Source organism: Enoplosus armatus, chromosome 6 (genome assembly GCF_043641665.1).
Source record: "Enoplosus armatus isolate fEnoArm2 chromosome 6, fEnoArm2.hap1, whole genome shotgun sequence".
Lineage (NCBI taxonomy): Eukaryota > Metazoa > Chordata > Actinopteri > Centrarchiformes > Enoplosidae > Enoplosus > Enoplosus armatus.
Window position 1 is genome coordinate 12,656,450 of NC_092185.1, and position 15,308 is coordinate 12,671,757.

At 40.8% G+C, this 15,308-nt stretch overlaps 2 protein-coding genes across 2 annotated transcripts; one reads left to right on the forward strand and one right to left on the reverse strand.

The window, feature by feature from the left end:
- The first annotated feature begins 764 nt into the window (after nt 1–764).
- On the forward strand, nt 765–3,402 carry cyp19a1b (cytochrome P450, family 19, subfamily A, polypeptide 1b). Its single transcript, XM_070906959.1, has 9 exons — nt 765–900; nt 1,289–1,439; nt 1,524–1,678; nt 1,846–2,022; nt 2,164–2,278; nt 2,364–2,478; nt 2,567–2,729; nt 2,828–3,069; nt 3,151–3,402. Exons 1-9 carry the CDS (start codon nt 771–773, stop codon nt 3,400–3,402), a joined length of 1,500 nt encoding a protein of 499 aa, XP_070763060.1. The 5' UTR covers nt 765–770.
- Nucleotides 3,403–6,002: 2,600 nt separating this feature from the next.
- Nucleotides 6,003–15,168, reverse strand: ap4e1 (adaptor related protein complex 4 subunit epsilon 1). The gene is made up of 22 exons (XM_070907639.1): nt 15,028–15,168; nt 14,034–14,105; nt 13,801–13,924; nt 13,501–13,574; nt 13,287–13,408; nt 12,998–13,157; nt 12,688–12,854; nt 12,138–12,211; nt 11,912–12,034; nt 11,701–11,810; nt 11,470–11,609; nt 10,922–11,034; nt 10,707–10,825; nt 10,041–10,343; nt 9,253–9,364; nt 9,037–9,175; nt 8,698–8,953; nt 7,763–8,012; nt 7,461–7,708; nt 7,181–7,371; nt 6,937–7,097; nt 6,003–6,402 (listed from the first exon to the last, which is right to left on the reverse strand). Exons 1-22 carry the CDS (start codon nt 15,166–15,168, stop codon nt 6,242–6,244), a joined length of 3,360 nt encoding a protein of 1,119 aa, XP_070763740.1. The 3' UTR covers nt 6,003–6,241.
- Nucleotides 15,169–15,308: the final 140 nt, after the last annotated feature.

Here is a 15,308-nt window from a genome sequence, read left to right on the forward strand (position 1 = left end):
AGGAATGCCGTATTTGACTTAGTGTTAGTCGAGATGTCGAGGAGGGACGTTATTGGAAGAAAATATTTTATGATCGATAAAATGCATAAAGTGATCAAATGTTTGCAGCCTGTCATCTCAAATCTTACAGAGGAAGTCAGTGAGCATGTCACACAGGATAATCTTCAAGCAGAGTGTACACCTCTCAGTTTTTAATGAAGCAAGAAGGGCATGAGGGTGTATCGAATGATCATTTCCATCACTGGAGCGAGACCCTGAATTCATCAATAAACTCACATTGTCTGATTTTGAATTCATCGTCCTCATTTTAATTCAGTAACAAATACTGTGTAATGATAATTATGTAAATAATCAAAGGGGGAAATTGCTTTTGCAACTCACTGTACATCATATGTTGGGATAATAAGCTAATATTATGAGTTTGATAAAACTGTAGTGAGGGAATAATCTGTCAGCCACCGATAACCTGACTGTAGATGTGGAATCTTATAACACTACCATGACACAAAGAGCCGTATCAGTAACAGTTCATCATAAAGCTTCATGTGGGTGTACTTTGGTTGTAATGTATGCCAGTGTTGAGTTACATCGCAGCACTGAAGGACAAGAGCATTACAAGGGATGAAAGGGACAGCTGTCCACAGATTAAGGTTCTTCTAGTTTGTTTTAACAGATGGATGAACTTGTGGTGTCTGTTGGTTAGAGGAGACAGAAGCTGTGTGAGCAGCCTGCTCAGGTGTGTGTGTTCCTGGCTGGGTGTTTTGAAGGGGATGCTGCCGCTGGAGACCGTCGGCCACATGATGGTTGAGACAGTGTCTGAAGTCACTGCCCCTCTGCTTCTACTGCTGCTGCTGCTGCTCTTCACCGCCTGGAGCCGAACACACCGGCCACATATACCAGGTAGGAGACTTCAGCGTCTGTTCTTTCATATGACAGATTGATCCACATGTACAAGTGACTGTAGGTGCAAGCAGGTAGAAGCAAGAGAAATATCTGTTTAAAGAATCTGTTTGTAATTTTCATTACAGGGGCAGGGCATTTAGAGCCAAAGTAAAACTTTCTTCTTCACATTATTAATGCATACGACATGATATGTTTTCTGATTTCCTTACAGGAAGTCCTCTGTTTTCACTTGTCCCTTATCACATGGACATTAGAGCACATTATAGTGCTGCCAGTGTCCCTGAAGATAAGGTCACTTTAGCAGACTGGATGCTTTGCTAAGACACTGAAGAAACTGAACTGGGATCTATTATGCCATAAATCATTACCTGTTTGTTTCTGCCAGGTCCTTCCTTCTTGGTGGGACTCGGTCCTATCCTCTCCTACAGCAGATTCATCTGGACTGGGATAGGAACAGCGATCAACTACTACAACAACAAATACGGCAGCATTGTCCGCGTCTGGATTAACGGCGAGGAGACCGTCATTCTGAGCAGGCAAGTCCTTTGAGATAAAACTCTTTTACACTCACAATTCACCCCATGAATCTGTCATAAGTCAAAGCCCGGCTACTCTTGTAGGTCTTCAGCAGTGTATCATGTTCTGAGGAGCGCCCACTACACTGCCAGATTTGGGAGCAAAACAGGGCTGGAGTGTATTGGGATGGAAGGGAGGGGTATCATTTTCAATAGTGATGTCCTCCTCTGGAAAAAAGTGAGGACATATTTTTCTAAAGGTGAGTAATTACCTTAAATGGAGAGTATAGAGTCTGTGGTGTCTTATTTCACCTCACTTTCTACACATTTTCCCGTAGCTAATAAACTAACAAAATACATCTGCCAGTAACTGAAACACTGCTTCATTGTATTTTAATTACTGCACCGTTTCATGGCTGTTTCCCAGCTCTGACAGGCCCCAGCCTCCAGAGGACTGTGGGAATCTGTGTGAGTGCCACAGCCAAACACCTGGACCGCCTGCAGGAGATGACCGACCCCTCCGGACATGTGGACGCCCTCAATCTGCTGAGATCCATAGTGGTGGACATCTCCAATAGGCTTTTCCTCAGGGTGCCGCTCAATGGTCAGCTGCATGTTCAGCTGCATGTTCACTGTCTGTACATGCTGCACTCACACAGTGTATTTTCTGCCAGTAAATACTATTTCCAGTTCTTGCACTGACGCCTGCAGCTCCTGACTCTGTTTCTTGCTCCCCGTAACTCAGAAAAGGACTTGCTGATGAAAATCCAAAGCTACTTTGAGACCTGGCAAACAGTTCTAATAAAGCCTGATATATTCTTCAAGATTGGATGGCTGTACAACAAGCACAAGAGAGCAGCGTAAGATCCTCGCTCGTCACAATAAGTCAACATTTGGCTTGTGATTTCTTCAACCCACTCTTTGCGTTGCTTTGTGTGCCAACAGCCGAGAGTTGCAGGATGCGATGGAGAGCCTTCTTGAAATAAAAAGAAAAATTGTAAATGAGTCTGAGAAGTTGGATGATGATCTTGACTTTGCAACGGAGCTCATCTTTGCTCAGGTTTGTCTCTTTTGATGAATCTATACTACCTGTGTCACAGAGTTACCATCTTGATGATCTGCATACCTTAATTTTCTTTTTTTAACAGAACCTCGGAGAGCTTTCACCGGATAACGTCAGGCAGTGCGTGCTGGAGATGGTGATCGCAGCGCCCGACACGCTTTCCATCAGCCTCTTCTTCATGCTGATGCTGCTGAAACAAAACCCAGACGTAGAGCTGAGGTTAGTGGAGGAGATGAAGGCTGTCTTGAGTAAGTGTATTTGCGCGGCATTGATCTCAGTTTCACTCCATGAAAGCTAAAAATTAAACTATTCCAACGATCCATGAATGCTGCATTTTCATTTCCAGGTGAAAAAGATGATGGAAACATCGACTATCAAAGCTTGAAAGTACTGGAGAGTTTCATCAATGAGTCTTTGAGGTTTCATCCCGTGGTGGATTTCACAATGCGAAAAGCTCTGGAAGACGACAACATCGAAGGCACTAAAATTACAAAAGGAACCAACATCATTCTCAACATTGGTCTTATGCATAAAACTGAATTCTTCCCAAAACCCAGAGAGTTCAGCCTACTGAACTTTGACAAAACAGTAAGTCAGCTGAAGGTTGTGCAGCAATATGTGGCTCTACAAACAAAAAACATTTCAGTCTATACCTCCTCTGTTCGGCAGGTGCCCAGTCGTTTCTTCCAGCCCTTTGGCTGCGGGCCTCGTTCCTGCGTGGGCAAACACATCGCCATGGTGATGATGAAGGCCATCCTGGTCACTCTGTTGTCTCGTTTTACTGTGTGTCCTCGCCAAGGCTGCACCCTCGACAGCATCAGGCAGACAAACAACCTGTCGCAGCAGCCTGTGGAGGACGAGCACAGCCTGGCCATGCGCTTTATCTCACGAACGACGCAACATCAACACAGTCAGCACTGAGACACATCTGTCACATTTAGGTGGAAACTACTTCGTATTGCATATGTTGAAGTATGTAGCTGATACTGTTGAAGATAAGAAGTCCAGGTCTGGGCCAGAGTTAGAGTCTGGATCTCTTCTCCAACACTTAGTCTTCTGTAGGATTTAGTAGCTCTTGGAGTCACAAACAGGTTCCAAGAATTCACCGGAGACGAGCAATAGAGTTTTATTCTTCAACAGCTGACGCTGGCATCAGTGGCCAGATTATTTTGGATTTACTACCGACAGCTGACGCTCTTATCTCTTCTCTCTACTTCTATATTTGCAGCCTCATGTTATCTGTCTTTCCAGGCCGTGTTTTGTTTGGTTACATGTTTCAACATACACAGTTTTCCTCACTCGTGCAAACCTTAATATCAGATATGGATAGTTGATATGCTGAGTACATTTTATTATTTTATAATACAGAGCACTTTTTAACTTCAACAATACGATGAAGGGGGTGGGCCTGCTGAGCTGCTAATATTCCCTGGCCAAGATTGTACAAATGTGCAAAAAAACACAAACTCTGTAATTTCTTAGTTTGTTTCAAAGAGTGAGTAAACACTAAATTTGTGAAGTCACAGCAGATGTTTTGCCTACTTTGATGAATACGTTTGAAGGTTTTAGCCAATGCAGAGCAGTGAAAGCATGATTTTATGGGATCTTCATCTTCTCTTGGACATGGATATAGATTTTTTGTTGTCTTGAGAGGTCACAAAATAATTATTATAACAAAAAAATATTTTTTCAAATGACACTCATGTACTTGCTTTTATTTAAGACCTGGACTGAGACAAACAGCTACAGCTGTTTTTTCATTTTGCTAATCCCAGATAATTCCTGTTGATGAAGACGCTGCTGTCATGTCACTTTTATATATTTTACATGTTTCCTTTAGCATTATAGGTGTAGTGAGTAGAGTCAGATGTGTATATACATTAGTATGACATATGATTATGAGGTGAATCCAGGTAAAACCCATTACCCCGGACTATCTCATCATCTCATTGTTTTCTCATGTTAAATTAGAAAAAGGTTATGTTGATAAGAGACTGAGATTATCTCTTTTTAGGGTCTCAGTAAATACAAATGTGGACTGTAAAGATAGCAAATCAAATGTTACTAATGTTTTTTTTATATTTGGTGTGTTCTTATAGTAAACAATGCTCATTCAATAAATAATAGTGAAACATTTTTTTCCATCAGCAAATAAGTCAGATAATAATATTCTCTTTACTGTAATAACGTCCCTCTTTGCACCAGCACATCTGTTTCATAGCAATTACAGATCTACATCATAGCATCTATTTCATGAATAATCATCGAGTCAAAATCAAGTTGATTTACATGTGTTGAATTTATTCATAAGTTAGCAGAATGTAGTGACAGGCACTCTAAGAAACAATGATCTTCTTCTCTGTACCACAGGCACAAATCAAACACGCCACCTCGGCATTAGAACATAAGGCGTTTGGTTAAAGTTGAGTTTCAGACACATTGTTAAATCAGGACACAGGCAACAAAAAACGAAAAGGTAAACTTTCCCTTCAGATTGAATTAAATAAAACAGGCTGAGACGAGTCAAACAGTACATGAAGCACAATGATTTTTTTTCTTTCAGGGAAATTAATATAAAATATTTTCTGTAAGAATATAAATCCAATAAATATGTTTTTAATACTGCATTGATAGAAAAATATAATAATCAAAGACCACTAAAATTCACCTCTCACCAAAACGGACAAACCAGAAACATGGGTGCATAGATAATCATATCACACAGAAGGCAGCGTCTGCAAAACATGAAGGAAAACTGAAATGCTCCTCATCATAATGATAAATGAACAATGCGGACGTCGCAAAGTGAAATCTTCATGGCTACATGTAAGACTAAATACTCCCATCATACATGTAAGAAATGTAACTCCTGCAGCCGGAGGTTAGTGTCAGCACAACGTAATCCTTTAGACAAACAGGGATGTAAACCTCTTTTTGCTGCTTTTTTTCAGCAGTGAAGACGTGCAGGTCTCTGTAAATATTAGTTTAGTATTAGTATTTTAAACTCTCCATACCAGAAACAATGAACAATTAATTTATTATTCCTAAAAGATACCAATATCTTCGCCCTGCTCTCTGCCAAAACACCTAATAAACCTATCAACCAATCCAGTGCAATAATTTATGTTTCCATTTCAATCAGTATTGATGAAAGTTAATAACAGCAACGAAATACTTCAATATGCTAAATGAGAAATTATCTTTGTCTGAATTAAAATCTAAATGGGCTTCAGTGTCATGATCATTCTAACCAAGAAAATGTAGCTGATTTTTAAAAATCATGTCACAAATTACAAAACAGGACATAACCTCTCTTGTTATTTAGCATGCAGTCCTGGGGCGCAAATAATAACTGCAGAAAATCATGATTAGTATTCAGTTCACTCACAAACAATGTTTCAATCATTGAAGTCATTATGGAGCCCTGCCATCGTTTTAAGACATTAAGTGTTATTCTGAAACATCAAACATCCACAAAAGGTTAAAAGCACAACCTTTTGGCCCTGAGGTTATTACCAGCCATGACTTGCAAACAAATATGAATTATTCCACCCACCAATAAGAAATGATTTGTAGACAAAAGAAAAATCCTACTAGGCAACATTTAGTGGAAGAGATTAACAAATGGTAAACTCTGTAATGTAAAGATGAGAATGCACAACATCAGACGTCCTGCTCTGTGTACCTTCCTCTTCTTCAGTGGTTGAGGGTCAGTGCTCATGTTGCTCGGTGGTGTCAGTGGAGGTATCGCAGTTGGGGCTCAGTGCTCCTGTAAAGCTCTCTGGCAGTGGTAGATCAGGCAGTCGGGCAGGTCAGGGACTGGAGAGCGCAGCCACACAGCCAGCGTTCCCGCATTCACATGACAGTGCATCAGACATGGCTGATCCTGGAGGAGGCGGCAAGCTACAATCCCTTCCATACCTGTGGGGATAAATAATAATAACTGTCACTCACAAACAGTGTAAAAGTGGCTGTCAGATCTTACAGGTGAGATCTGACAAGATTTTAAAAGACTAACTCAGCTTGATGCCTACAATGTTTATCTGTCCGTAGTTAAATAAACTAATAAATACATAATACATACTTTATAAAGTCTTTATAATTTGCAACCAAAGGCTTTGTTACAGTTTAACAAATCGTTTATTTATGCTTTTAGACCAGAAATAAGCTTTTTAGCTTTAATGGATTATTACTGATCTGTAAAGCATTAATAACCAATTTATTAACATTAATAAAGTCATCACTTACAACTTAGAAATAATTTACAAATATGCCTTAATAGAAAGTGGTACCAAAGTAACTAATAATATTGTAAATTACTGAAAAACAAATGCTTAACTTTAACTTGACAAAATAATCATAACATACAGTGCACTTAGTAGTTTGGGTTTTTTTTTTCAAATCATACATTTTGTATGTACATATGCTTTAGTTCATACATAAATGTCTGTTCACCTATGATTTCCACAACATGAAGCTGAAGTTTCTTCCTCAGCACATTCAGAGTGGCCGTGAGAGGCTCTGGGTCATCGATTATCAGTGTCAGGTTCTGCTTCGTATCATGAGAGAAGGCCAGCCACATTGTCCCGTACTCCTCTGTGGACACAGTCAAAGGTCTGAAGGAAACATGTGAAATTATAGTAAGCAACTGATCGTCTCTGCGCAGCCATGCTTGGAAAAAAAGAGGAAAATATTTCACCTGATGAAGTTGGTTAGAGGCAGTTTGTATGAGAGCTGCGCCGACTGAGGTGTCCCAACAGGAAACTGGTAAGATACCATCCCAACCACTTCAACATGGACTGAAGGCCTCTTCACTGTCAGGGAATACTGACACACTGCTACACTGCGGCTTCTCATCTGCTGCACTGGACTGTCACACGCACAGCACACCTGAAATAAACAAGAAAATCTTAATAGAAAAGACTAGCAAGGAGAGCATAAGACCTCACTAATAATTTTCTGCTTGATAATTACTGTACCTCAAGTTCATCTGAGTCAAGCTCTAGTAGTATCTGTTGAATGTCAGAGTCAGAGGAGTTGTAAATAAACACAACGAGCGCTAAAGAGTCCTCTTTGTGCACATGACAGGCTGAGAGATCCAGGCTTTGGTTGGAGCACAGAGGAGTGATTTCTGAGTGGGAGAGTCCAGAGAGCTCTGCAGGAAGATAGGAACTGAGACACAAGTCTTTAGGGGTGTCTGGGTCTTCATGTGGAGCAGGATCAGCAGCTACAGCAACACCATTATCTCTAATGAAAGCGGGGTTACTTCCTGTTATGTCACTGTCTACAACTACATCACAGGGACCATTTACAGTAGTGAGGCCCTGAGAGAGTTGGGATGTCTGGTCGGGTGGAGAAACAGCCAGCTCTGAGGTGATGTTGGAGTCCAGGAGGTTATTACACAGCAAGTGATCCACTGTGCTGGGAGTAGAGACGAGGGAGTTGGATATTTCCTCGCTGGCACCCGAGGACAAGGCCGGACTTTTGGCTTTCCTTCTGAAACGCTGGGGTGTCGGCTCAGATTTTCCCATCTGTTAAAAGGAAAAGTTTAAGTTGTAACATATGCATTTGTAGTAATGCACAATGTGTCAAATCTCTCTTAGTCCTGAATGCTCATTTGTTGCTTATCAAGCATTCAGGACTAACTCAACAGATTCATATATGTCACATGTACAGTTTCTTCCCCTCTGCAGTCAACCTGACGAACACGGCCAAAGCCTTGCACTGATCCCCCCCCCCCCCCCCCAACACAAACACAAGTTATATGTTGTACTAACGTACGCCGCCCCTGTCCCCCCTGCATTACATTAATGCACACACCCCCTACTGGACACTTTATCTGCACACTTTATTTTGGTCACTGCACTGTTTGCCATTTATCTTATTCTTATTATTCTTTTACCTTTATATTTTTACATGCTTGTTGTCTGTCAGATTATATGTTATATGTTAAATAAAATGTAGCCATCAGACCACGGCAAATTCCTTGTAATGTATGTTACTTGGCAATAAACAGTTTCTGATTCTGATTCTGAATCTGATTCTGATATCTGCAGCTGCTTCACAATAAAAGACTTCCTGGAGAAGGCGCTCAAGTCTTTATTTAATCTCACATTGGAAGTATAATATCAGACAGATTCACCACCACACCTCGCAGCTTCACGTCATATTGTGCAGCCGTACCTCAAACAGATAGAGAAGAATTAAAACGCTCACCAGACACACAGAGCTTTGGGAGCCCAGGCCGACAAACAGCGAGGAGGCCAGCTGCTGTTTCTCTTGTTCGGGCTCAGGGGTCGGTATCGGGGTGGGAGTCTGGCTGTGTGAACTGTCAGCCTCTCCCTGCTGGCTGGGTGACCGGAGGGGACTGGGAACTTCGACCTGGGCAGGCTCCTCCACAGATTCCCTCTGCACTAGGTAGCCGTCCCTCCCCCACACCCTCCTCACACCATCCAGCTTCAGAGTTGTAGAGCTGAAACCAAAAAAAGCACGAGTTCTAAACCAGCCATGCATTTGTGTGTAAGCTATTCAAGTATGCACGTTGTGTCTACGTACCCTCCTTTGTGTGAGAAGTCGGTGCTATCGCCTGACAGACCAGAGCTCATGGACAGCAGTGTTGGAGACTGTCTGTCGGTGATGCTGCAGGAGGACATGCTGATGGGCAGTGACAGGCCGTATGGCTCCAGGCTCAACGCTGAGGCAGACAGCACAGTTAAAATAAGGCAGTGCACATGCTGCCAAACCAGTGTGAAATATTTGAATGACTCTTACCTTTTGCCTGAGCTAATTCCTCCTGCCGTTGATGGGGAGGCTTGTATGGAGCAGCGCCAGCGGCCAACGCCTCCGACACGAATCCATCAAGAAATGACAGCGAGGAATCCACCTGGAAACCAACAACAACTGCAAGTTTAAACTTCTCCTGTAATGGGGATGAGAAGATCATTTGGAAAAGTTCCACAGGACTTGAAAAGTGTGCTTGAAAATATATCTCATATAATTTATACCATTTTTACACTTTGCTTTACCACAACAATTCAATTACTAAAATTTTGAAATTTGAAAATGACATTTTAAACAAAAAGAGGAAACATTTGTGTATTTAGGATTATTCTTGTTCTCTACTTGACTGACACTGCATCCGCTACTGAATGGAGTTCTGTGGTAAACCCAACCCATCAGACTAGATATGCTGCTATGATTACTACAAGAATAATGATCCCCATTATTTAGATAAATGCTGCAATTAATCTAATCACCCGACTGTGTCATGGAGGGCAAGTGTATGCAGGTTTTTTTCCCTCCAGACATCAGATAATGAGCACTTACTCTGCCAGAGAGGAACTACAAAGTGATATCATCTGTTGTGGTTGAGAGCCAAAGCATTTTACGTTTTATTGTTTCTGGCATCTTACACCAAAGTGTGACACGTTTCAACAGCAGCAGACATTCAAAGTTAGATTAAGTGTTTCCATGTTTTCAGTATAGCTGGGTTCTAGGAGTACTGATTGTAAGCATTACAAGGACAAAATACTTTCTAATTCTGCAGCCCTCCATGTTACCTCCAGGGATTCCAGGCCGGCATCTCGAGGCAGCATCCTGGCTCGTAGTTCAGAGTCTTGGCTGAGGTGCTGCAGCTCCTGAGCCCTCTGTCTCAGCACTGTGTCCAGGGAGCTGACGTATGCTTCAGAAACCTCCTGAGCCACAGACACACCTACCCCGCCCTCACAGAGCTTGGCCATTCCCATGAGGACCCAGCTCTTTGTTTCGCTGCTGGTGTTCTTCATGTCCAACAGTTTGGCCAGCAGCCTCAGGACTGTGGCCGCTTCAAGGTCCTCCCTCAAATAGGAGTATTCGCCGAGGACCTGTGCATGCCAGAGAAGAGTAAAACTTTAGTGTATTCAACATACTAGGCAGTGAATGTCACTAGTATGTAGTAAGTTACATTTGAAGGACAGATAAAGAGAAGTACTGTCATTAAATATTTTCAACTGTAAAAGATTTAGAAAATATAATTTCAACTGTGAACAACTGTGACTTTGTATTTTCTTGCATAATTCCTGCAAAAATTCATTCACATATCTCCAGTTAGGATTTTTAGGCTACCAGGGTACCATCTAACTGGTAAAGTATGCTCCAAACATTGTATTCCCTTTCCTTCTTCTGCTTCTTGTTCTCATTATTACATAAGAATTATACAAACTGCTCATTGTGCAAAAAACACTCACCCAGCTGATGACTTGGAGAAAGCGCTGTGGCAGTTTGCCAGGTTCTCCTTGGAGCAGAGAAACATATGAATCCACAGCAAACAGCCTCAACTTCCTGTCTTCCTCCACGCTGTCAAATCCTGGGCCATTAAAGAAAAAATACTAATAAATATCATGAACTGAAATGTGACAACACAGGGACACTACAGAATAAGTAGAGTGTGTGGTTCACTCACCCTCGGACAGCAGTTTAAGGAAACTGTTTGGGATGTCAGGCTGCATCATGTCTCCACCCAATGAAAACACTGTGTTCATGGTCTCAATGAACCATTCATTGTCTGGTGCATATGTATAAAAGGTTTATAGGAAAACAATCAACACAATAAATAGGAACAGACAAGCTATAAAAAATACAACAGCATTATTAAAAAGGACTGGATAGTAGCAGTAGCTTTAATATTGAGAAACTGAGACTCCACTGCAGCTCACCGTGCTTCAACACAGTCTGATTAGAGTTATCATTTAGGCCTTGAACCACCGGTATAAGTCTTCAGGAGGATATACAGCAGAAATGTCTTTATGTTCTACTGACAAAATTAGTGTTGTAAACCCATGCAATAATTTAAGTATGATTTGCTTCTTGGATCAGAGAAACAATTCCACTAGACATGCAGTTTGTGACTGGCAAGTCAATTCTTATTTCAATATTTATATCAGCTAAATTTATTTTAACACTGAGCGCCATCTCCTGCTCATAGCATTAAAAACACACTTGGAAGGATATTTTTCTGCCAGTTCTGCCACCTTTCCCACCAGGTCAATGGTAGTGTAGTCATCTTTACTGATGCGCAGAAACTCCAGCATTTTCTCGACAATGACTGTAACGTTCTGGGCGTTAGTGATCCGAAAGAGCAACTCCAGTGTCTACAAGAAAAAAGAAAAAAAAAACACCATAATGATGTAAACCCACAATTCCATGACACCAAAATCCTGACTACACCAGCATCTGCCTCACCTCATGCTTGATGATGAGGTCAGGGTGATCGAGACACTCTATGATGGTCATCTGATGCTGCAGGGCCAGTTTAGGATCCTGCTGGACCACGTAGGTGAGGGCCTTCAAGCCTACAGTAACATCAAATAAACAGATGTACCACAGCGAATATCTGAAATCTTGATTGTAAATTTGAAAAATACTTAAATCAAAGGTTTTCTTTGGATCTTACCAAGATATGTGAGATTAATCTTCGGCGACAGAACAAAGTTGCCGATGCACTTTGCAGCTTTTTCCAAAAGTTCAGATTTGGGATGAATTGTGTAAATACATTTTACACATTCGTATAATATTGCTGGAAATAAAGAGAAATGTATTCAAATCAAATTATTTCAAACTACCAAATATACAAAAAAAATGATACTTCTATTTTTTTCCTTTTAACTAATTTTACATACCATAGGTGATGTTATGATTCATCTCTGCTCTTCGTAAAGACTCTTGGAGGACTTCATACATGATCTCACTCGTACTGTTGAACAAAGAGCAGAATTTACTTGTAAGGATACGAGTACAGGGTACAACCGCATGATAGCAGAAACATACTCACTTACCACTGCCACAGTACTGCACATACACTTACCTGCACTATTTATGCTCTCACTTACCAATACATATGTACACTACTGTCTATACTATACATATCTGACCTATAGCGTATATACTGTATTCATGTCATACCTCCAGCTGTTTATTCTGTATATAATGTCTACTATCAGCATTACTTTTATACCTGCACTGACTACTGTAACTGCTGCACATGCTCATACTACTGTTATTTATATATTTCCTCTATATGTACATTACTCTGCACTTAAATGCTTCTGGTTAGATGCTAAACTGTATTTTGTTGTCTCAGTACTCATACTCTGTGCAATAACAATAAAGTTGAATCTAATCTAATCTAAACTGTCAGTTCATTGGGGGACTAAAAAAAGTAATAATTACCTCTGGTCATTTTTCCCAAGTAAGGAAAGTATTCTGAGAAGCTGAATTTGCAGCCATGGAGCAGGAACACTATGATAGTTAAAATCCATGGGCAGCTTTCCCCCCACTACTTGCTTCAGTATGGTGACAAAACTTGCCGTCAGGTCCTTATAACCTTCTGGATTCTCCTGTAACAAAAGAAAAGTATGTGACATGACTGGATTACAACACAGGAAACCAAACCAAGATGTCTGTTTAATGTTTTCTCAATAAGTAATAAGCAGTTAATGTTGTGAAATAAATAACTACAGAGTCCAGAAAAAAAGATTACCTGGATCATCTGTAAGTAGATGTGTAGTGAAGCTGTCATGACACCAGGATCCTTGTCACACAGAGCTTTGCGAAACTTGTTGTGGATGTGTTGAACTTGATTCGGTGCTATTAGATAGAATTTATACAGTGCCAGGACTGCTTTTCGTCGAATGATTTCTCTACAAATATGTTAGGAGAAACTCTTATAAATCATAACATTCAAGCATATTTGTCAGGCCCCAGTTTATCATATGACTAAATACACTTGAAAACATATATGTAACTAATTGGACTGGAGTATTTCTTACTTTGGGTGATTAAGTTTCTCCTCGACCAGAGGAAGGATTGCAGGAATCATATCTTTGGGGAACATCTGGCTGACAACAGTTAGAGCCATGCACACTTCAATAAGGTTTGTGCTCTGAAGGTCCTGAAAACACAAAAATACATCAACATCCTTTATTTAGCCACCAGATGATAAATACTGTAAAAAAAAAAAAAAAAGAAAAACGTAACACCCACCTTTAATACAGTGTTCACAAGAAGAAGAAGCAGCTCATGACTTTCATTCAGAAACAAAGACACAGCGAGGTAACCTGCAGAGCACACACAAAACATTTCTTTACCCAAAGCAGTTTAGGAAGATGCAGTGTGGTTGTTTCATAGTTAGGTCAATAAAGTTGTTGTGATTACAAATGAAAAAGGTTCTCAAAAAATCTTAACCCTTTAAAAACTCAAAAAGCTTCTAATCATGCACCTTTTGTGTTGATCTTGAGACTAAGTGAGTTAAGGGTTAAGCAGGCTAATTACAAAAGAACATACCGACTCTTTTCTCCAGCGCAGTGCCTTGTTGAGCCAGTTTGATGGCATGAATGTAGCTGAACGAGGCCTCGTAACCGAGCATCTCACAGTAGATCGCTCTCACCATGAGCTCCTTCATCTGCCTCTGAGATCAGATTATGACACAAGGAAGAAGTAAACACATCAGTACTTTCAGACATCACTGGACCTATTTGAATAATCTAGTTTCTTGTGCAAAATCAGGAGCGTCGTACCATGGAGGTGTTGGGGGAGGACACCTGTTCTTTGATAGATGTTAGTTCACGTTGAATAAGTTTTTCCTCCTCCTGAATGGGGGAAACATATTTAAGTGTCACATTTAAGATCAAATACAGAAGAAAGGCCTGCCAAGGCTGGCACGATCATGCTGTGTGTACTGTCATTGATCAGATTAAAAGACCATAATTCAGCTCATGAACTACATACCAGGATCTTACAGAGAAGTGCCTCCAGGCAGTTGAAACAATTTCACCAATTGTTTCAAGTAGGTGGGAGAAGTTTATAGTCATGATACCAGAGCCAGTGAAGCAAATGTATACCTGTATGGATTTAAGTCTATAATAGGTAAAGGATTCTTTTCTTTACACTGTGCTGATAGTAAGGAATGGAAGCAGACTCCTTTAATTAAGGCAGTGTCAAAGCCTCTTATCTTTAATGCCAATGTTAAACAGTAGTTGCTACATTGTACAATTAGATACACTTGCCTAAAGTACACCATGCCAGTACAGAATACAATACAAATCAACTTGTAGAGACTTGCTTTAGATAGACAATGCATCAAAGAAAACATTAGCTGTATTTAGCTTATACCACAAGTTGCATTCGTGTGTTTGTGGGAAATTACAACATCAAAGACAGCAAAATGTTTTACACAACGTTCATGTTTGCCTCCCAGGTTTAACTTCTCTGCAACACAGTTTGTGAATGCAACGCATAATGGCAGCTGAGCTGAACATCTCGAATGTCTGAGCTTCTCGCAAGCACACGAACACACCAATAAGGACACGTTTTTAAAATAGTCCCAGCTCTGATTTCACCTGTATTACCACATGATAATAACATGACATAAACGAGAGGGCTGTCTATAAATCAGTCTAAAACTTAGCGGGAGGGAGTTAGCATAGGCAGCCAAGCAAGCTAACGTTAGAGCATATCATCAACTGACTCAACATATTTCGCCTCAGCGTCAGCTTTTAAGGACACACTCACATGTTTGGACGTTAGCTCAGTGATACCTCTGATGAGGTTTCCTAGTTTGGAGGTGGAGGACAGTTTTGCAGATCCAGGCTGAGAGTCTAAAGACAGGAGGCTCGGCAGAGCTGTCAGGGTCCTCTCCACAACATCGCTCATTTTGGCAGCGGAAAGTGAGGCTTGGCAGCTCGCTTTTATTCTTTCAAAATACACTTATTAAATCATCTATCCATCCCACTGAGCGTTTCTTACACGGAGTCAGTGAACGTTATCTGTTAAACATCTAAAGAGATCACAAG